The 24,669-nt window shown below is 41.6% G+C and overlaps 1 protein-coding gene across 1 annotated transcript in view; it reads left to right on the forward strand.

Annotated features, from left to right (window-relative positions):
• ARHGAP6 (Rho GTPase activating protein 6) overlaps positions 1-24,669 on the forward strand; it is a 295,952-nt gene that overhangs the window by 176,272 nt on the left and 95,011 nt on the right. The window contains exon 2 of the mRNA XM_088481200.1: positions 23,297-23,456. Within this exon, the coding sequence (XP_088337326.1) occupies positions 23,297-23,456 (160 nt within the window). The remainder of the gene's footprint in view (positions 1-23,296; positions 23,457-24,669) is intronic.

Below are 24,669 nucleotides of genomic sequence, written 5' to 3' on the forward strand. Positions count from 1 at the left end.
GCCCCGGGCTTTATAAAGCCTGTTCTGGTTCTAGAAATACAGGGGCCAAAATGCGTAGGGGCCCCTGTATATTAAGAACCAGCACAGGGCTTTGTTGAGCTGGTCCTGGTTCTGGAAAATCAGGGGACAAAACGAGTATGGGGTCCCCTGAAAATTCCAGAACCAGCACCGAACTCTTTCTAGCGGGGGGATAATGCCACAGCCAGGGAAAACCTTTCACCAGTTTCCCCAGCCAAAGCATTATCCCTGACCGCTAGTCAGTCCAGGCTGGGGATCCCTGGGGAGTTGGGTACCCCCCCAATAAAGGGGTACCCCTCTCCAGGGCACCCCAGGCCTAGACTGATAGCCCGGGGCTATCCCCGACACCCTATGGCCGTGGGTGCCGGGTTGATAGTTTTAGTATAAAAATGAAGTTTGCATATTGTCTTTAGTTGTAGAACCACAAGTACCAGCAAGCCTTCCCTGCATGCTGGTATTTGGAGAACCACAAATACCAGCATGCGAGGCATTACGGGCCCGCTGGCACTTGTAGTTCCACAACTAAAGAAATACGTAAATAAACAAACATACACCGTGAATGTAATATTTTATTAAAACATACATGCACACTCAAACTCACACATACTCACCTAGTATCCGAAGTAATCCATAGGGGTGTACCTGAAAAAAAAAATCCATACTCACCTCTCCTATGTGTAGATCACCTCCACTTGTCCAAGTAGGCAAAAACGCAAAAAACACGATCCATGCCGGACTGAGCAAAGGTATGTGTTGCGACATTGTATCATTGATGTAAAAACAAGATTAACCTCTATTAATCTTGCGGCTACGATGTAGCGGTTCCCACCATAGACTTCAATGGGGATTTCTCACCATAGAAGTCTATGGGACACACAGGCTGGCCGCATTCAGCTAACCAGGGAGCTGCTCCGACGGAGATGCTCCCTGATTGGCTGGCGGCCCCTTCACTGACGGGGCACACGTGTGCCCTGGTCATTTACGCGGAACAAAGGTATGTGTACACACATACCTTTGCTCAGTCCGGCATGGATCGGGTTTTTTGCGTTTTTTTATTTTAACCCCTGGATTGCCTACTTGGACAAGTGGACGTGATCTACGCACAGGAGAGGTGAGTATGGATTTTTTTTTTTCAGGTACACCCCTATGGATTACTTCGGATACTAGGTGAGTATGTTTGAGTGTGCATGTATGTTTTAATAAAATTTTACATTCACGGTGTATGTTTGTTTATTTACGTATTTCTTTAGTTGTGGAACTACAAGTGCCAGCGGGCCCGTAATGCCCCGCATGCTGGTATTTGTGGTTCTCCAAATAGCAGCATGCAGAGAAGGCTTGCTGGTACTTGTGATTCTACAACTAAAAACAATATGCAAACTTCATTTTTACACTAACACTATTAACCCGGCACCCACGGCCATAGGGTGTCGGGGATATCCCCGGGCTATCAGTCTAGGTCTGGGGTGCCCTGGAGAGGGGTACCCCTTTATAGGGGGGGTACCCAACTCCCCAGGGATCCCCGGCCTGGACTGACTAGCGGTCAGGGATAATGCTTTGGCCGGGGAAACCGGTGAAAGGTTTTCCCTGGCTGTGGCATTATCCCCCCGCTAGAAAGAGTTCGGTGCTGGTTCTGGAACTTTCAGGGGACCCCATACTCGTTTTGTCCCCTGATTTTCCAGAACCAGGACCAGCTCAACAAAGCCCTGTGCTGGTTCTTAATATACAGGGGCCCCCTACGCATTTTGGCCCCTGTATTTTTAGAACCAGAACAGGCTTTATAAAGCCCGGGGCTGGTTATGCTTTTGGGGAGGGGGTGCACGTTTTTTTTTTTAAAACACACAGAAGCCATCATGGATTTCACTGATCTGTGATGGCTTCTCTAAAACTCGCACCTTTTAATGCTACTCGCATTAAAAGGTGTCAGTTTACATAGTCCTAAACTCGCAAATGCAGTAGCCTCGAGCTGAAAAGTTTGCAGGCTACTGAATTTGCGAGTTTCAGTACAAACTCGCACTTTTTAAAAGTGTGAGAAAGTGCGAGTTTGTACTGTTACTAAAACAGACTACCTATTATATTTGGCCCAAAGTCTTATTTGCGTGGGCGAGCGCAAATATGAATAAGTGACCTCTGCACAATGGTGAGAAAACCCTCAGCAGCGAAAGGGTTAAAAGCTGTCAAATAGCTGATATTTGCATTTGTTCCCAACAGTGCAAAAATTATAGATACATGTTTTTCAGCAATTTAAAGCGGGAAGCAATCGGGAAGCCGACTGCCTATATACCGGCAGCCGGCTTCCCGACTGTCTTATCCCGGCATGGGTGAAATGCCCGGCGTCTAGAAGTAGACGCCCGCATTTCCCGACGCCGGGATACCGGCGCCTGGCATCACGATCGTAGTGATGCCGGGCGCCGCGAGCGGACAGCCGCGGGGGGGAGGGTTAGGTTTAGGGCTCCCGGGGGGGACTTAGGGTTAGGCACCCCCCTGGGAGGGTTAGGGTTAGGCTAGGGGGAGGAAGGGTTAGGGTTAGGCACCCCCGGGGGGGACTTAGGGTTAGGCACCCCCCTCGGGGGACTTAGGTTTAGGTAGCGGGGAAGGGGGTGGTTAGGGTTAGGCACTTAGAGGGGGGATTAGGGTTAGGCACTTAGAGGGGGGATTAGGGTTAGGCACTTGGGTGGCAAGTTAGGGTTAGGCACCCCTAAGGAGGGTTAGGGGGGTTAGGTTAGGTTAGTGGATACTTACCTATCCACGATCGGGATTTCCAGCGCTGTCGGGCTTCCGCTGCGTCGCACTCTGCTCCTGTCGGGCTGCCGCTGACGGGAATCGAACCGCCGGCCGCATCGGTATTTCATACCCATTCCATTTAAAGCATGTAGATGATTGAGATGCAAGGGGATTTTTATGTCACTTTAACCAAAAAAAAGTAAAAAAAAACACATGTAACTACCACCTGCAAGCTTAAAATCACCTGTCTCATTAATACAGCACCCCTATATACCTGTACCACATCATTTAACCCATTAGTCTGCTTTTTTTTTAGACTATCACCCCAAAAATTTCATTATTATTGCCCAAATTACACTAGTTAAAAACTGCTAAAGTACTGTAAAGAGGTCTATTTACTAAGCCTTGGATGGAGATAAAGTGAATGGAGATAAAGTCCACTCCAAACCAATCAGCTCCTAACTGCCATGTCACAGGCTGTGTTTGGTCATGACAGGAGCTGATTGGTTGGGACTTTATCTCCATCCAAGGCTTAGTAAATAGACCCCAAAGTGCTGTAGACATACTGTATATGTCTATCACTAAAAATTGTGACAAACCAGATTTACTAGAAGTCTGAATCCTAGAAAAATAACTATTTTAAGTTAAAGATTTTAAATAACTATATACAGGACTGTACTCATTAAACTGAACTATATGGGATCATTACCCTGTATTATTAGTCCTTGACAGTTATGTAACAAAGTGTTTTTGCCAGGAAAATAATTTACAGTATAGAGGTCAAAATGGGGATAATCAATGTTACTATTTTTTGACAGTATTATTTCCTGTCTGTGTTGCAATATGTTCTCATGTGACATTTCTTACCTGGTAACATCCCATATTATGAAACTGCCATGCCGGGATTTCTGGATTTCCTTTAGCCTTTGTAATGGGCTTATGCAGTATTCTAGCACCATGTCATTGCTTCTGCAGTGACTGTGTCACAGTTGGGGACTTAGAGTTTCTGGTGCTCATTGTTTTGTGTGATATTTATATAGGATTGTGTTATACTCCTATTAGGTTGTGTGTAAATGGCCAGGTCTGCATTTAATGAAGTCTTAAGAAAATATGATGTCACTGAACAACATAGTGTTTACTATAATTATATGTGTTTTTAATGAAATGCAGCGAACAAAAGTATGACCTGCAATTTGTGTATAAAAACAAATTGTAATCTATTAATTTGCAACTATAAAATGAAGAGCAGTCTGTCTGGAAGGTTTCCATAGATGTAAGCATAGGATTGATGGATCTTGGCTCCAGTAAAAGAGTGTTTCTTTTCAAAGAACATTCTTAGAGCTCAGCAATAGTTTTACAGCTTGCTGTACATTGTACTTATGTTGAACTCATTGGTTTACAATACCAGCAAAATAATCATCAAAGAACTTCAAGCTACAAAAACGCTGTGGGCTGATCTCCTTGACTATGGAATTTACTATTGGTAGGTGGAAAGTAAAATACGATCAGTTTTTATTCAGGGCTTCATTTTACAAGTACTGTATGGTGCTATGATCTCATCTCTAGGTGCATGAAGACCACACACATCTTACAACCAGAAGGCTAATGGCACCTACAGCTCTCTGGAACACAGACATATCTAGCAGAGGTAATAAATCTCATGCCATTTGGAGAAAATCTTTTTGGTAATTGGGTAATGTTTTTAATCTACACGTGAGGGAGCTTGAAAAACATTACAGGAAAAATGTACTGATAGTACCTATGTCTAAACATTGGAGGAATGTAACACAGGAATGGTGATATGACTAAGTGACCTGTACAGTAAGTGAGTGTATACAAATGCATATACATATATTTTTCAGAGGTCTAGCCGAGAAATTGAATGTTTGTTATTATTTCTGCCATATGTACCAGTAGACTCACTCATTCAGGACTTAACCTGGGTACACACTTATCCGACAGAGCGGCCGGACAAGTTTCTGGTTTGGTAATCTATATACACTTACCAATGGGCTGCTTGATATGTCTGGCCACACAACTGGGCGGGCATTTAATGTTGCCGTCCAGGTGTGATGACCGTTTTGGCAGTCCCTGCAGCCAGTGTACGGGTGGGTGACTGGTCACCCGTATACACATGCAGATGCACCAATATATCTGCATGATATATTGGCATTGGCTGTGATGTAGGGCTAACCTGATATGTCTGTGAACGACAATGTTCACAGACATATCAGGTGTACGCTTCCACCGATTCGCTACCGATATATCATTCGATCAAACAATATATCTAGTGGTGTGTACCCAGCATAACAGAAATAATATCAAGTTTATAAACATAAGCCACAAGAAAAAAAAAAAAAATTGTTCCTGCCTCAATGTTTATATTGGAAGCGAATAGGTCTCTGGTCTAGTAATTAAAGTTGGACTTTGTTTTCTCCCTAATTCACAAAGACTTCACAATGATGAACTTGGCACAGCCCATATAATAAGTTTAACCAATGCTGAGGTTAAGGCAAGATGAGACAAGATTCTGGGGAGTACTTTAGTTTAGTATTGAAAACAGTAATAGGTCAGCAGGTCTGATCATCGTACACATTATGCTGGAACAAAGTAATGGACATATGTCTGAGGAAAAAGACAAAGCTGGTATCATAAATGAACATACTGTAGCCCATACAGGAGTGTAGAGTCTATTTAATATAAGCATTGTAGCCAAAAGAGTGGCAACAGCCGGTATCCGGTCAGAAGATTGACAGTAACCGTGTTGACAGTCATAATGTCAACACCGCAATGTTGACATTTAAACTGTCCACAGGTCAGTGATAGGCTGTAGGTTTGGGGGGGGGGGGAGGTGGGAGGTTAGGGATAGTGGGAGAAATACTCACTGGAACGCCACTGATGAGCCATCACCACCAGAACTGATCCTCACGTGACCGCCATGACCCAAATGAAGATGCTGGTACTGCTGCAGCCACAAGGATAACAAAAATCATCCATTTGTAATGACACACACAGGTTTTGCAGGGCTTACACGGGTTCAGTGTGAACAGGGTCTACTCAAGAATAACCCGGGACCAAGGTGCAGTGTTTAAGGGGTATGACCCAGTTGTGAAACGGGTTGGAACCATATTTGAAAACCCAGGTCAGACCAAACATTTTGGTATGAAACAGTCGCTCTGGAAATCCCATTTCAGGGGACAGCAAAGTGGCAGTGCAGGTGGATTATTGGTTTTAATACAACACAGAAATGGACCCATACATGCACAAAATCACAGATTCTGTTGGCATTCTTAATATAGTGTGTTGTTCCATCCAGACAACACCGGTGCTGGTAGCGGTAAGATGTGTGCCTGTCAAATACCAACATGTGAGTGCGGCCCTAGGATATCCTCTGAATAAAAAGCCCGCTCCTATACTTGCTCCAGGAGTGTACCGAAATGGCGCCAATGCTGAAACCACTTTGTATAAAAGTCCAACAGAAATTCATTTTTCAGGCTTAAATGGATATCCAATATGCAATATCCTCCGTCCTTGTTCATACCTATCACGTTTCAGCACATAGCCGAGCCCTTTTCAAAGGTGAGTAGAAGCTGAATGAATGTCAATCCAGACAAAGATATTTGTAGTGACCCTGACACTCCCAATAACGGAGTACAACAATACCGCAGTTAAAAAGAAATAAAAATACATATGGACTTGGCTTGTATTAAAATATAATAATATTAAGTAATAAATGATGAATGATGATAACAATATAAATAAAATATAAAAATGATATCTTCTCATATGGAACTCAAACCCCCAACTCCTACATATGATATAGTGCAAGTTACCCCTTGGCCAAAGGAGCCACAGAGGAAGTATACCATTCTACAAGCATAAACGCAGTGTTTCTAGATGAATAATAAGTATTCAAACAAGTTACAATAACTGTAGGTATGTAATTTATTCAAGTAACCACCAATGCTCAAAATATATTATCATATTATTGAGTGTTCACAACAATATAAATAAAAACAACCAAACAACGCTCTAATAAGTAAAAAGCATATGTTCAGTTGGAAAATCGTAATAGAAAAACTAAATACATTTTAGAATATCTGAATATTGACATTTTGTACCACACCCATCACGATTGAACTGTGTAGTGTGGATAGCTTTTCATGCTACTCATTATATATGATAAATACACCCTAACACACAACACTACAGAACAAAATAGTAAAATATGTTCTTATTCTTTTAGTAACACAGCAAGCTACCCACATCCTGGAGAACACTATACAGAATTTCTAATGATTCTGTTTATGATGCTACCCAGTACTGGCACCTTTTTCCTTGAAGTAGGAAGTTTTAATGCCATCACTGGTATATTTTAACACTCATTCCTGTAACTTGTATCACCTGCCTCCTAGGTTCCAGCTAATTTATAGAGCAGGGGACTTGCCTATCTATAGTACCCTAAAGAAACCTGAGGTTAGTTTAGGGAAGTACTGGTAACTTTTTTCATAGAATAAAAAAAATACTAAACATTACATAAATGCACATACACTTGGAACCCCAAGAATATCCAAATAAAAACAAACAGGCAAAATATGATTGATCATTTCACCTCTGTTAGCGCTAGTGTTGTTTCTTATTCGTTTTTTCTAAGACTAAAATATTTTTAACATCGCGTTGAATTGAATTCCCCCCAATGTCTTCTAGAATGGTTAAGCTAAACAACACCAACAAGTAATTACGGGATGTAGTTATTCGCGGCCGCCGGTCTCAATCCCAACGCTGCAATCCCGACAAGGGACTTAAAATAGGCATCGAAATACCAGCGCCTATCTTAATCCCAATGCCGGAATACAGGAGGATCCTTGCCCGAGCGAAGGTAACCCGTGGCGCAGCGGGAGTGGGCGGGTTAGGTAAGTTACTGTTTTTTTTGTTTTTTTTTTTGGGGGGGGGGGGTGGGGTTAGGGTTATGTTCCATCATGTCAAAGCAGGTATGGAAACCAGTATAGAGTGATTAATATGAAGAGGATGTGGGGTATGAAATGCGATTTTTCTTAGAGACTAAATGGAATGTGGTCTGTCTACAGTTAATAGGATTTCCATCTGGTAAGTTGGAAACCGTACAAATTGGTTGAGGCTGGAAGAGTATGAATGTGTTTCTCCCACCATTGAAACAACGCAGAATTCAGAGATTCTTTAATTTGCGTGGTTTCCAACCAGTACATAATGAACAGATAAAGAAGTTGAGTAGTGACTAATACTAAATATGGTGCAGTAGCATGAATCCTTTGTTGGAGAATAGCTGCCACTAAAATCATCAGACTTTTTTTGTCCATCCTCAGGGCATGAGGTTGATCAACCAAATAACCATAGATTATTCAATGGGCAGTATTCTTAAACAGAATTTCTAAGATATTGTTGCCATAAGAGAATAGAGTATCCCAAAATTGTTGCATAGGAGGGAACTCCCATAAGTAGTGTACAAGATCTACCTTCTCAGCTTGGCGTTTTGGGCATTTAGAGTGTGGAGAGATGCCAATTAAGTATCTCCTCTTAGGGAAAAGATAGGATTGATGCAAAATTGTCTATGACATTCCCTGATATGTGCTCGCAGGCATTATTTTAACTTTAAGATGAAAAACAGCCAAAATAGTGGGGGCAGACAAGTCAGGAAGGCAATCATCCATTTACATACACCAGAGGTTGTAATTTTTGGGTCAATTTGAGGTATGGGCTTTCAGGTATGCTTTTTTACTATACCAATGTATTGCTAGTCCAGAGGGGCCTCAACAGTCGTCTTCTTCCAAAAGTTGGGGAACTGTATTTTTGCTGATCCTTGTGTTCAGCATAGTGCACCAGCCCATTGCTGAGTACTTTCAGAATCTCCGATCAGTAGTCAATAGTATCCCAGTCTGTGTAGTGTTGTGGATTTGGGGATGTTGGCATGCTGCCCATTTTTGTGATTTATCGAACCAAACTATTGCACTAAAGGCTCATACACACTAGATGATAAAGTGAATAATATGGACGATAACGATATCGTTCAATATCGTCCAGTGTGTATGCATGATATCGCTAAAGATGCGCGCTCCTGCGGAATGTTAACGATGTGTACCGTTGCCTGAACTTGCCGGACAATCTGACGATATCGTTGGATTCTGCAAGTTCGGAGATGTGGCAGGGTGACGTCACTGAACGATATCGTTAACGATATCATTCAGTGTGTATGCTCAATGTTGTTCCTGACATTGAGCCTTGGAGTTCAAGGGATAACACTTATTAACGATATCGCTCATGGAGCATATCATTGCGTGAGTTTGAGCCTTAAGAGTGAGGTGGGTTAAAACACTAGGCTGGGGGATGGCTTGTGTGGGTATCGCATTGCTGGTGGCCTATGGTGTCTTTGGGGGAGTGTTTTTATTAGAGATGAGTGGTTCGGTTCTACTTGGTTATGTTCGATGGGAAAAATGTCAGGCTGTCTGGATCTCACGTGTTTTGGATAGCTAATAAGATAAATCCAAACTTGCACTAATTTGATGAAAAGAACCAAACTGCTCATCTCTAGTTTATATGTGAGTTTATTTGAGGCACTGGCTGTGGGTCAGTGTTTCTTTTGTTGGTATCTTTCCCTAATCTGTTTTTGCTTTGCGATTTGGTAGTTGCTGGTGTTTTTAGTGTTGACTATTTGTGGTGAAAAAGAATGACCGGTCATCAGTCCGGGTACAATACTTCAAGTTTTGGGTATGCTCATCTTTGTTAACTGGTTTGTTGGTTGTGCCACCCTATAATGTGTCCAGCAGCATCATCATCTTACGCTGCTGGAGGTCGAGTGGATACCTCTGTTTGTGTTTGTGCATCATGGGTGATATCCGCTTACAATGCATGTAGTTGTTAGTTTGTGTTGCATTGTTGGATTGCTTTGATTATGGCCATCTTTGTTTGCCACCATACTCATTTAGTTTCCTAATGTTCAATATTTTAAATAAATAGCTAAGTTTTTCTGCCCAATTGAAGTCTTTGTATCTTTATTTATTATCATCAACATTATTATTATTATTAGAAGTAGTAGTAGTATTATTGTTATGATATGGTATTTATGTGGTGCACAAAGAAGACACCCCTTTGCTTAAGAAAAACATTAAACCTTCTATCGGCAAACATGTTGGTTTTGTTGTTTTTATTTTTGAATCTGAGTGAAATTCACAATTTGCAAACTCTGAACCACAATTCAAGTGAATAGAAGCAAATTGTAATGTGACCATGTACAATATTGTATTATAAAAAGAGACCTGTTTTAGAGCACTACTGATTTTATCATTTTACCACAAATATCTTTCGTGGGATAAATGTGCACACATTTCTAACCTGCTTAGTACAGTACTGTCTGCAGTGGCTGTTATTTGGATGAGGCTCATCTCTTGGTGGCAGTTTAGTAGTGGGAACTCATTAAAAAGAAAACATCTCTGCTTAAGGACACTGGGCAGGATATATCATGCATCGCATAATGCATGCGATACATCCCACCACTTATTGCATGCATAGCTGTGTTTATTATAGCAAAGGGCGGCTCTTTCAATAGGAGCTGTCCAGGTTCATAACCTGGGAATCCTACTGTGCACGAGCGGCCATTTGCCTGTGCATGTGCAAGCCACGGGGGTGAGGGGGCCAGAGAGAAATTCTTCAGATCCCTCTCAGGAGAACTCTGCATTAAGAAACCCTTAGGCTTCTTTAGGCATTGCCATCTGTAGATGGCGTTGCCTATTGGGAACAAGTTCCAGACATTTTCAGTTTCTAGTGCTTGGTTTATACCGGCACATGGCAGCCCCTTAGTATTCTATGGGGACCGCAGTGCTGGCGGGCTGCAGCCGATATCTCCAATACCTACTGCAGATCACTTTTATGCATATGGGGTTTGCGGAAAACCTCAGTAAACTGCAATTTTCGGAGGTGTGACCGCAAATTTTGGGTTGATACATCGCAACCACTGTCATTTAGGACAGGCAACAAACTCCTATAATACACTCAGTTAAGCATTTACTTTATTCTTGGTTAGGTGTAGTATAGTTAAAATACATTTGAATAATGGTAACTTATACCCCTTTTACACCTAAATTGTGGGTCTGATCCGGAGTTGGAACAGGGTTCCAATCCGGATCAGACCCGGAATTTAGTCGGCGCCGGCCCAGGACATTCTGCGTAGACCCGACTTTTCCGACGTTGAAGTGGATGCTTGGAGATGACATCATCTCCAAGCGCCACTGAAGCTGGACCAATCGACCGGCATGCAGTGCACTTCAGGTCATGGTGACCCAGAGTGCTCCGTTCTCACTGCAGGATTTCACGGGTTACTCCCATGTTAAACCATGCAAGTTACCTGGGTTGGATTGCCGGGTCACTCGACAAGGGAATCCAACCCTCCCCTTTTACACCAAGGAGCTATCCGGGTTAACCCTGCAATAACCCGGGCTTTAGCTCTGGTGTAAAAACTGGTATTCGTTGTAACTTAGGGTGTATGATAGGATGCTTCCTTATTAAACATTTAATGCTTCCTTAAAGCATTAAATGTATTCACTTTGAGCTTCTCCCTTCCTTTTGACTTCCTGTGTTTGTGACATCAACCTCTTGATTAAAAAGAAACCATTTATTTAGAAAACGTCATATACAAATATTTCAGAACTATTTACATAACATTCTATGGGCAGACGTCCAGAATGTAAAGTAATCAGGTAATGGTGAATAAATACACCTAAGTGAGGGTTACTCTGTGTGCTAGGAGAAGGTCATAGACATGTCAATTTCATTTTGGCTGTGTAGATGGATATTGGAGTTTAGGCTATGTACACACTCATATATTTCAGGTAAACAAATCAGACTAATCAATGATAGGCTGTCAGCATTAAAGTGGTGAAGTACTGTAGAAGGAAACCAGTAGATATTTCATCTGCCTTCATGTCAATCCAACAACAGCCGCTTACAACTCTTCATAACGTTGTATTAATCTAAATTGTATGCTGTATATTTTCACCCATTATAAGGGAATATCACCTTTGATACCCGCTTTCTTGTGCAATATGCGTTTTCCAAATCTTCACCCTGCACATATATCAGATTCTGTGCTTTTTCTACCAGGGAAATGATAGTCATTTGGGAGTAAAGTACCCATATATATTTCTATACATTTTTTTGTATCTTATCTATGTATCTGTATTGTGTGTCAACATATTTTAGAAACACATTTATAAAGGTTATGTTTTATATATTTATTTCCTTGTGAACATTCCAGTGCCCCTCTAGAGTTTGAGTCTTACCTTTTCCTTTTCTTGTTTATAGCTTGTTTTACCTAACAGAGCGCAGTTAATTAACCTGAAATACTCCAAAATAGATAAAATACAGGTATTCCCTTTATGTTAACATTGTATAAGTAAGCTGGATCCAAGCACCAAGCAGCTGGGCACTATGCCATATATATGTCACAAATATGGGGCCTCATTTACAGTTGGATGCATTTGCATACTGAGCAAACACACACACAAGCAGACTTAGGTGTGTGTATATTAAGTTGCTCATACAGATGTCTCCACATACATCTTACCACCGTGCACTACAAGTCGCGTTAAACATAACATGTGAGCGCAGTGCAACTCGGTAGCACATAACGTTTTTTTCTTGCTACCTTCAAATGCGTATTATTTGCAAAGTGATGCTATTAGGAAGCACAAGCAGCTTTTGCTGATTAAAATGATATGTGGCATGCCTATATTCTGTGTGCGGCTGCGGGTGTATCTGCATGCGCAATGCTACGTTACAGTGTTAGCAGCTGTGAAACTACAACGTAGCATTTCACATGCAGATTCGTAGCATTTCGCATGCAGATACAGACGAAGTTGCACACACAATATAGGCATGCCACATATAATTTCACATCGCTTTTGCGTATAAGACGCATTTGAAGATAATAAGTCGCAGGAAAAGACGCTCAGCGATACCAAGTCATGTCACAGCATGCCCTGACTAGAAGGGTTGTTTAATGCGCAAGGGTGTAAGATGTATGTAGACACATCTGTATCTCGACATTTGTCTACCTGAAAGACAGATGTGGCTTGATAGTTTTAGAAGCATATTATAATTATGATTGTTTTAAATGTTATTTTCTGTATTAAAAAAAAAAAGATAGTTTATTGCAGTGTCTTGCACAATGGAGTGTCTTGACAAAGTCTAAGTTTCCATATAAAATGCAATTAAATGCAAACACCTAAAATCATTTATTTACCTCTTTAAAAATCTAGTGTCACTCTTTTACGCTCCAAATGGAGATGAAGAATCAGTAATGTGAATAGATAGCTACATCTTGATATAATATATGCCGCAATGCTAATGAAGTACAGTAAGTAGTATCTGCTGTGAGGGTGAGTTCGCGGCAGCTAATCAGATGCAACTTGATAGTGCTGCTCAGGCCCGCCGAGAGTCGCGGCGGGCCCGGGTAAAGGGGGCTTGGCCTAATCGTGGGAGGTGTGGCCACGTCCCCTTCGAGGGGAAAAAAAAAAGTTTTGCGGCGCTCTGAGCCCCCTCAGCCCGGCACATAACCAGTGGGGGTTGCAATCAGCTTGATCGCTCCCCCCACAGGCATAAAAGACTGCTGTGGCTGCTTCATAGCAGCTGCAAGCTGTTTCCCAGTGCAGCTGGGCTGCTGTGATGAAAGAGGGGGAGGAGCGGTACCGGACCCGGGCCCCTCCAGCAGGCCCGGGTAATTTGTACCCGCTCCCCGGCCCCCTCTCGGCGCCCCTGGTGCTGCTGATGGTCATCATGGAATATCTTTGCACAAGCCCTCCAGAACACACAGTACTTATGTGACAATTTGAACAAACATAATTATTTTGCTGTGTGAAATTCAGTCTACTACTGTATGCTTCAATAATGTGGGTAACTGTGGCAACAGTGATGTGAAAGTTGTCCTTGCTTTATATCTGAATTTAACACCTGTGAAGGCATTTGACATGTTTCTAAACTGTTCTTTGTTTGCATTTAAGATAATGGATATTGCTACAGTAAATAATGCAAATAGAGTCCAAAATCTATAAAAATATATGGCTATTTAGCATAATACAGTCCTTTTACCTTGTGCTAAGCAGTGAGTGTAGAACCGTAGGCCTGCTTTCAATCAGTTCTGTGTGTGATGTCAGTATTATGGTATGCTACACACACTGCACTGCAAGAACAAATTCAGTAATGTGGATCCGGTTTTCATCTGCTTCCAATTGGCAAATGAGGCCATTAGTAATAAAAAGGGAGAGATAAGACTCAAAATATTGTTTGTCTTTTCGTAGAACGATTGGACCATACAAAGGAGCTGCCCTGAAATCTCTTTCAAAGATAATTTGGAAAATAAGATTATTAGCCAAAATTAATAGGTTTGCATAGAAGACTGGTTTATTCAATTAGAAGAGAATAATTAAGACTGATTAAGGAGACACATAAATGGTATGTAGTTGGGAAGCCGGCGGACCTAATCCCAATGGCCGGCTTCCCGACTACTTTATCCCGCCGAGGGTTAAATGACAGGCATCTAAATCTAGACGCCTGTCATTTTACCGACGCCGGGAGAGTGGTGCCCGGCATCCCGATCGAAGGGGCGCCGTGTGCGGATAGCAGTGGGGGGGGAGGATTAGGGTTCCTGGGGGGGATTTAGGATTAGGGATGGTTAGGTTTAGGCTAGGGGAAGGTTAGGTTTAGGCTAGGGGAAGGGAGGGTTAGGGTTAGGCACCCCCGGGAGGGACTTAGGGTTAGGGGGCGGGGAAGGGGGGTTAGGGTTAGGCACTTAGAGGGGGCTTAGGGTTAGGCACTGGGGGGGAAGGTTAGGGTTAGGCACCCCTAAGGAGGGATAAGGTTAGGGGGTAGAAATAGGTTAGTCTATAGTTACCTTAGGACGATCAGGATTTCCTTCTCTGCCGGGATGCCGCTGTTGGGATTCCAACTGCATGGCATGGGTCCGGCGGTAAATCATACCGATTCCTACATAAATTGACCAATCCCACTAATTAGTTAACTGTAGCAGTGAGACTTTTTCAGTCCTGGAACGTTCTTATTGCAATGTCCAGATAAAAAATCACCAAGCCAATAATATAAAGATTACACTACTGGTTGCCTGTGCCTACTCTACATGGTAGGGTATACGTATCTCTTCCATGTATCTTTAGTGATATAGGAGCCTGTTTAGCAAAGTCTCCGGCCCTGATAGTTAATGCGAAACAGTCCCTGTATGATTAATGCAATTTGAAGGTTTGTAGCTATTTATGAAGGTATTAACGAATGAGATATCACAGATACATATCACCTGCATTCATTTAAAAATTGATGCACCATGTGGTCACCATACAGTGTATAGGGACAATTTATCAATCTTGACTCCAATGGAAAGAGGTTCCAGAGTGTCAAGAGGAATCCTCTGCCTCCTTCGTCCATATCTGACCTGACTTGTACACTCAAGAACACTTATGGGGCAGAACCTGGCAGTGTAAACATTTGCCACTGGTATTAATAGTGCAAACTTTATTTTTTAGGGGCAATAATATTCAACTTTTTGCAAACCCTGTGTAGACAGTTGAGCAATGATAAATTGCTCTGATAATTGTGTTTTTCTTATCTCAAGATGGATTGAAAAGTAGATATACTGTAGACTTTTGGACATTTTAATTAAACTACCCGGCATCACTTCAGTCTGCCACTGCCCCTGCACTCTATCTGCTACTCTGGTCTGTCCCTCTCTGCCCGCTGCTTCACCCCATCTCACCTCCGCTCTATCCCGCTCCATCTCTGTCCGCTGCTTTCTTATGCCCTGCCCCCCATTCTGTCCCGCTGCCCCCATCTCTCCCTCCCATGACTGCATGCTTACCCCTTCCCGGTGGGTCTTCCTTTCTGGACAGGCTCTTTCCCATAACTCTAGAAGTGGGAGTTATTGAAGGGCAAGAGCGAGCCAACCACTCATACTGCACATGTATGTAGGAGACTGGATAAACCTTACAGGATTATTATATAGATATTCCCACACTTGGTGGAGATGGTAACTCATATGTTAGGTTATGGCTATAAACTGACCATACACTGATCACAGTTATGGTGCTATCAATCATATAACTCTCTACTCAGTTTCCAGTGTCTCAATCTGCCTTGTTCTGACTGCATTGGTTTTGCCTTGATTACTCTTTCAGAAGCTGTGCTGAGGTACTATGTTTGACTCTGTACTGGTACATCTGAGCGCTGACTGTATCTGGCCACTCTTTTGTTAGTCAGCAGTTTCTTAGTGAAACCAGTCTAGTTACTATGATATGTGGTGAACTTGTGGCGTCCCTAGCATATACCGCATATTTCCCAACATTCTGGCAGCCCCCTCCAGGAGCAGCAGAGAGGGTGAGGGCGGTTTACGTGGGCGGAGCGGGGGGGGGGTGCTAACGCAATCATGTCATTACGGTCCCGCCATTTGCTTTATAATGCCAATATTAACAGCATTGTAAAGCAGGGGGCGAGGCTACAATGACGCAATTCAGCACAAATTGCACCATCGCCCCCTGAACCACTCACTTTCACGTGCTGACGCGGGGGAAGGGTGTGTGCGGAGGACAGACCTAATCTTGCGGGGTGCCGGGAGCGACACCAGATCTTTGGGTGGCTCCCGGCAGTCCCTGTAGAGTAGGCAAGTATGATATACTGCTGTTCCTAATATGCTGGGTACCCTTAGGTTAGCCAACGCAAATTATCATTAGCTTAGCGGTTACACATCTGTACCACACATTAAGACAGGAACAAAACGTGAACAAAACACATCTGGGAACACTAATTTAACAAATGTTGGCAATCAGAGCTCTAGTTTAAATAGTTATATCAATCAGCAGCTAGCTTCAGGCTCTATTTTCTAATATTGTTTTAATTACTGATGTTTCATAATATTTCATGAACTAAATTTCATGTTGTCATGGAGAAGTTAATTTTGAATTCCTCCCTTAAAATAATACCAATTCTCCTTTCTACCATATCTGCTCAGAAATGTCAGAGTCATTAGCTCTGCTGCAATTACGTACTGTATCTAATCTGTCTACAGTACAATAACCAAAATGCGCAAGTAACAACTCATGAACTATATCTCTTTCCATGCTATTTTTTTTAACAAAAAAAAGCATGACAATTCTTGTGTGTAAATAATCCCAACTGCCCAATGTGCCACAAAATGATGTGCACAGTTTTATTATTAGTAGAACAAACTTCCACATAATTATTATGGCACCAATCATTCAGTAACCATTCCCTCACCCCCTCTGTCATCACAGTATGTATCTGGCGGTCAGTTAATGTGGTATAGTGTGAGTTGTAGGTAGCCGCAAGATGTCAGTGATTTAGCCCCTAGATTTAAAGTGGCAATTTTTTAAAAGGCAAAAACATCATTCTATAAAATTGCCACTTTAAATCTAGTGGCTACATAATCCACATCCTGCAGCTGCCTGGCACTCGCAGGCTATTACATTTAACACAATGTGTTTTGCGTTTGTTCTGCACACTTAAGTTATCCCTAGCTTCATCCACCTCTGCCATCACATGACATACTTGTTTGACCTCCACAGGTGCATTGAAATGGAGATAATAGTTTGTAGAAGTATAGCTAAGAACAATTACTATCTGATATATGCTTAAAAGGTATTTAATTCGCTATTTAATCAAAGATCCTTCTGTGTAATTGCTGCTTTCATTTTTATTTTAAATTAAAACATTTAATGTCATGCATTAAAACATCAGTTTAATTATTTCCATACTAATTACAAATTCACCCCCCCCTTTAGAATGAGGTGTAAAGTCCCCTCAATTTAACTTGTTTTCCAAGAACAAACGATTAATTTATATATACGCAAATAAACAAGTTGCGTGTTTGTAAAAATTAGTGCAGTTCTCCTTTATTTGATATTAAATTGTAATGTATCTGCCTGTGTGTGGTGCATTGCTCTCTTTCATACATTTTTGTGTTCTGACCTCAACTTTTTTATTGTTATAGTATTTTATACTGGTATACATGTTAAAGTTGGTGAAAGAATACAATATTTTCATGTTTGCTTCTGTGAGTGTCACGGCTGCCGACACTTGAGACTCCTGGAGGGAGGCAGGCCTACTAGGCACAATAAACTGGGGTGGTCTTAGGAATGACCTTTCCATAAAACTCAGTAGCACAGGATAAAAGTATAATAGAATTTATTCACAAAATAATTATAATCAGCAAGGTCTCATATAAAGTCTCAAACAGCACAGAGATCCATATATGCAATCATAAGTATAGGAGAGAATCCCCAAATAAATATGCAGTCTTTAACATATAAGAACTAACTTGGTAGAGAACTCAGAGTCCAATATGAGGCTAACACCTCAGGATGGCATTGAGGACCTTGGCCAGGGTAGAACCCTGTAGTAATGGAAATCCGGAGCAGAGCGAGCTCTGCAGAATAATATAGTTCCAGGACAGGGCCGAGACCTGCGATGCAGTGAGAGATGAAGCAAACTTGAGCCTTGTGGTATAATGAAGACGGAGCAGGGTTAAACCCTGTAAGGCGATGAAATTCCAGAACAGGGTTGAGCCCTGCAACATGGCTAGAGTACGGAGCGGGGTTGAGCCCTGCAACGTGGCTAGAGTACGGAGCGGGGTTGAGCCCCGTGATGCGGAGAAGACTATAGCAGGGTTGAGCCCTGTAATGTAGCTAGGGTTTGGAGCGGGGTTGAGCCCCGTGATATGGAGAAGATTGTAGCGGGGTTGAGCCCCATGATGCGGAGAAGATTGTAGCAGGGTTGGGCCCTGTAGTGTGGCTAGGGTTCGGAGCGGGGTTGAGCCCCATGATGCAAAAATGACACTGTAATGGTGCAGTTGACAACTGTAACAAGGATGAGTTCAATATCCACAGGAACGGAAAAAACAACAGGCAAAGTAAATAGTGCAGCAAAATGGTGAAACTGCAGTGATGGAGCAATTAAGCAATACTTAGGCAATAGGAATGCTGGGCCCTGTATTGCAGCGGGTGACTGACATCAGAAGTTCATCTGGAATACAACAAAGTCCACAGCAATCCACAGGCACAGCGGGGATCTGGCAGGAGTCCAAGAAAAGACCTGAAAGCAACGTTGCACAGACACTGAGACACAGTTAGTAACAGGCTTTATACTAGAGGTCTGTGATCCATAGGAAGTTTCAGAACATGTGACCCAAATGGAATCAGGTTTGAAATAATGAGCAATCTAGGAATCCCACAACCTGACGACACCTGGGAAACGGTTGATCACTTTAATACTCTATCCCCTGAATGAAAAGCATGCCAGCAAGCAGGATAGCTCCTCCAACGACCACAATGGAACTTTGGCAAAGTAGTCTATCTTTATGTACTGAAATAGTCGCAGTCCTGACAGTGAGAATATGGTGTTTAGTTGTGTGTACATACATGCATCAATGAACTAAAGACAATAAAAGTAAATTATAATAATTACAGAATCATTTACTAGCACTGTCCTCTCTATAAATAAAATATATTATTTTGTCACTGGATAACATTTCAACATTTTTATTAGCAAACTTTTTCCCAAATTTCCATTTATGATAGCGTATATGGAAATGCTCATGTCACATTTTTAGAGCTTTTTATACTCTGCTGAAAAAGTGATCCACTGTTAAAACTGAGGGGGAGATGTATGATCACATGGCTAACAATCTGTAATTGTCTGGACCTGCATCGACCATTATCTTGGTGAAGCAGGTCCAGACAGTGCCTGCATGTATTATTTGTTTTGCGCTCTCCGTCTTTTCGGCTCTGTGACCAGCAACATCAACGGCATGACAGCTGCAGCTGTCGGAACGGTCAGTGTCAATGACAGTTTATAATTACATTGGCACACCAGATCATCACCCTATCTAAAGCGGCCTTCACAAGGTAAGAATTAGGCAAATGGCACCCCCTCCCCTGTGCAGCCCCGCAATAAGCCTTTTCTTTGTCTTTTTTTTTTTTGTATGGTCACGGCCACGCCCCCGATATGGCCACATCCCCAGAGCTCAGGACGTCAAAGGAAACTTTTGCCCTGAGCTCCACAAAGGTTATAACCGGCCCTGGCCATGCCACCCTAAACACATGTGATCAGTTATTATTTTTATAGTAATTATTATTGCATATGTTTTATCATTACATTAAATAAAAAATATGAGATTGGATGATGCACAGTTAGTGCTCCTAGAGTGCGCCATCCAATCTCATACTTATTCTTTAATGTAATGGTTATAACAACATAAGTTTGGTAGCAGCACCTCTTTCTTAATAATCACGGATATGAACTCAAGAGAATTTGGGAGTATAGGAATAAACAAAATAATACAAAACTAATAATGACTTCGTTAACTTAGAAACCGTTACCCATAATGAATAGTCTTTACAATGCTTTGCATGAGGCAACATGTGCCCTGCTGAAGGCTACTGCGAAGATTGTCCCAACCAGAAAGGGGGATTGATAACTCACGGTTTTGCAGTATTTAAGCCTTATGTGCCATTGATAAATAGACCCCTAAAAAATGTATGCGGTCATGCCTTCACTGCTAGTAGGTGTGAATGTTTGCATTTAATATTGTACATTATGCATTCTGACTTACCATGAAGAATGTCAGACTCACAGATTTTCATAATGTCCTATAATATGAAAACATAGGCAAAGTTCAATAATGTTATTCTTCTATTAACCACAGGAAATGTATTTCTTACTGTAGATGTGTTAAATGTGCATAAGGGCCTGTTTTCTAGACTCTCTTGCGCTTGTGTGTATCATTTTTCATGTATTGTGGGTCTCATCTCAATCCTTATTTCTGGCAAAACATCACACTTTATCTAAACACTTAAACAAATGTCCTGATTCACTGCTTATATTAAAGTTTCAAGTGTATTTTTAAAACAAACTTTGTCTGTATGTATGATGCTAAGAAAAATAAATGTATTTTAGATTAAATTACATGGTGCATTCAAGTATCCTAGGAATTGTTGCTACAGTCATTTTTTACATTCAGCTAACTTTTCTTTCAAATGTTCTTTTAACTAGAGCGAAATACATTTTGTACTGAAATATGTCCTAAATACAGTGGCTGATGTAGATTCGTACGTACGCCTGTGATGTGGAACTTATCTTACGTTTTCACTGTGCGCTTGCTCTGAAACAGTGGGCCTGATTCAGAGCCGCTCGTAAGCAGCTGCTCGTTCGCTCTGAGCGATGTTCGCACAACTGCGCATGCGTATGGGTCGTAATGCGCATATGCAAACCAGTCATTGCGGTCGGAAATCGTGCGCTTGCAAAACAACGAGGGGCTGCTAATTTGATTGACAGAATTTGATTGACCACCCGTTTGTGGGTGGTAACAGGGGAAGGTGCTTGAAAATGGGGGAGTGGAGATCCGAACGCAGGCGTGCCTAACGGTGAAAAGGGTGTTTAATGGGAGTGCCTAATTAGTAAAGGAGCATCATCGACCACGTCACTTGGTTGTCTTTTAGCCTGAACTGCTCGCAGTGATAGCGGTAGGAAAAAGCTACCACAAGCACTGCAAGCAGTTCAGATGCATTTCGATGTTCCCGATTAATCTAATAAATACCGGAGATGACGTCTGATGCGAACGGCAAAGGGGCGTCTTTACAAAATAGCGAGCGCATTTTTCGTTCGCTCAGACATAGAGGCGTCAACAAAACCGCAAAGAGCGAGCACTTAATTTAAATAGCCGGCCCCTTTTTTGGAACGACCGTCCGCAAATAGCGTCCGGGTCTGAATCAGGCCCAGTGTGTACGCAAGCATGGGTGATGCAGAGTAGTACAGATTTAAACCGTATTCTTATATGACCAAAAAGGCATAATGGGGAGTTCTCACATAGGGCAGGAAGTGTCACTCTTATAAATGGAGTAGTTCGGTAAAACCTAAGAAAACTGCCTTTTTCGGAGGTTTACAGCAATACATATTGATCCCCATATGTTTTTAAATGCAGCAGATATCGGATATATTTCTACCCAGTGGTGAGAAATGTATATAACACATGTAACTTTGACAAGGAAGATGGGCCCCATAGCAGCTGCACCCTCTTGCACCTATGGTATTTACGCCCATGGCACAGCAAGCCCCAAAAGATTCTATGGAGCTGTTATGTGCCCGTATGCAGCAAGCTCCAGCCTCTGGAGCTTCTCCCTGATAGGCAATAGATGAGGTTGCTTATAGAAGTCTATGGTGCCATTGATAATTAATACATCCCACCCAAAGGTGGGATGTATTAATTATCAATGGCACCATAGACTTCTATAAGCAAGTTCAGAGAGGGAGTGTCAACAGAACTGTGGTTACAAAGACCTGGAAGTAAGCATAAATGCACATGTTTTCAGGCATTGTTTTGGCACCCAGTACAGCAGGGTTGGTTCTAGTGTGCAGTGATGATGATGATGAAGTAGCAAACCAAGATCCAGATTTATCAACGAGTGATATTACTCTTTACTAATATTAAATGGTGCTTCAACCAATCAGTTCCTAACTGTCATGTGTTTGAAAAATGACAGGAGCTGATTGGTTAGAGCACCATTTAATATTAGTAATGAGTGATAACAAGAATATCACTCACTCATAAATCTGGGCCTGTGTGCCCAAATAGGAGGCAGGCGCACTACAATATGCGTACAGTTCTGCATACGAGTGAATATACACATTTATTTCTGTACACACACTACAGAAGCACACAGTCCACACACCTGATTTTCATTCAATTCTGCACCAGGCCTATAACGTGGCACTTTTATAAATAGATATGTAACGTTCACAACAAGACTGCTTTCTCACTGTGACCTTATTCATGCACAGTCAGTATATATTGCTTGACTACTTTTCCAGGTCAATCTTTAATGAAGAATAAAATGCTGAGCAAATCACAGAAATATTTAGCATTCTGTATATTTGAGAGTTGGTTTTCCTATTACAAAGCTTTAAATCCTAAACTGCATTGTAGTGCAGAACCTTTTGGAGAAACAGAAGTCTGGCTTATGGTCATTTTACAAGTTTAGAATGAAATAGATGTGATGACTCAGTCAGTTAACTGAAATTGGGACAAATGGTTTCAGCTGTTCAGCTACAGGTAGTCTGGGCTTGTATTAACTATTAAAAAGACAATGCATGCGTTTATTATCAAAACAAAATAATGTTACTTTTAATGAGCGATAATGCAGTAATATGGATCCAGGTCACCTACCACGTTACTTACTCCTCCCCTATCACGGTGATCTGTCCCGTCTCTGACGGAGATCGGACAGATCACCATTGATTATTATTTAGATTGTTGTTGTTAAGGTTATTTATTTAATCCTCAAACTCACATATCTGAAATACTTAGTTAAACCACTTTAAGTTTTATAAAACAATTCAGCCCTTTCACCAATTTTATATGCTTCTAACATTTCACTGTTGTTGTACAGACAGGCAATGTTATGTACAGTATAAAATATGTTTTACAAAGATTAATGTGTTTTTATTTATTTTCCAATAGGGTGATTTTACATGGAACAGCATGTCTGGGCGTAGTGTCCGGTTGAAATCGGTTCCCATACAAAGCGTATCTGAACTGGAGCGTGCACGGCTGCAGGAAGTGGCATTTTACCGTCTACAGCAAGATTTTGACTTAAGTTGCCAAATAACTATTCCCAAAGGTAAGGAAATTGCTGCTTTTCATGGTTATTACTAAATATTTGTCTTCTGTTATCGCCGGAATCCTTATTAGTTCAGCAGTAGATAATTATTAGTTATTCTGCAATTTTTAATGCTGAACTTTTTTAAAGGATCAATAAATCTAAAATACAAGTTGTCTTTTAAAACATTGGCATAAATGTATTGCTTACTTGTCATTACTTGGGGCGTTCCACCTAATGTGCTATTCTGTAGAAATGTCAGGTCCTCTTTAAGTTCTATGCTGTGATAGCACATTTTAGAAAGCACATTTTTTTTTTAGAATGTCTGTGTACAGTAATATGTCTACAAAGAGGCAGCAGAAATATAGTGTAGAATAGAAGCTATTTATATGTTTTGAAATAAGAAATGTAAAGTTGTAAAGCAACAGACATGGGGTCAGATGAACTGCTCCTTAGCTTCCCAAGATATACTGCAGTCCCTAGGGCTTTGTTGGAAAACGGTCATCTTTCTAAGTAAAATATAGAAATTATGTGTTGGTTGAAATGCTTTGAATTATAATTTCTGTTCATTAATTGTTTATATGTGTTCAGCGGAACATCTTACCGTCTCCCATGGTTGCATAAGGTCAGCCATTTAGTGATTGCTTTCAGCTTTTAGGGCTCGTTTGCACAGAAGTGGTGTCAATATGGCTAAAATGGTTTGAAACTAATGCTGGCCATACACTAGTAGGACCTGCATAAGATGAGATTCATCTTACGATTTCCCTTGAACTCCCTGGCAGTCCCGGACGCACGATTGACGCACGATTGACACACGATGTACATACGATACGATCGATCTGCAGTCAGGAGGGAAGGTCATTGAACACACACTTCTTCAAATGGCACTGAAATGACACCGGTCGAACGCACGATGCATCGCATGCACAAATACACAGCACGATCTGCATACGATTACAATAGATAATATGGGCTGTACATATGGTCATACGATACGTTTTAAGATCGGGGCGAGCGCGCATCGGATCGTATCCTACCTAAAAACTACATGATTTCCATGCGATTCTTCGTACAACCGTCTAAAATTGGGCAATAGGCCCAAAATCGCACTAGTGCATGGCCAGCATTAGACATAATTGCTGACTATTTCTCTCCAATCTGGGAGGGGGGGGGGAGATTTATCAAACCATGGAGAGAGATAAAGTACTAACCAATCAGCTTCTAACTAGCATTT

The sequence above is a fragment of the Taudactylus pleione genome, unplaced genomic scaffold (genome assembly GCF_031769625.1).
Source record: "Taudactylus pleione unplaced genomic scaffold, aTauple2 ptg000265l, whole genome shotgun sequence".
NCBI classification, from domain to species: Eukaryota; Metazoa; Chordata; class Amphibia; order Anura; family Myobatrachidae; genus Taudactylus; species Taudactylus pleione.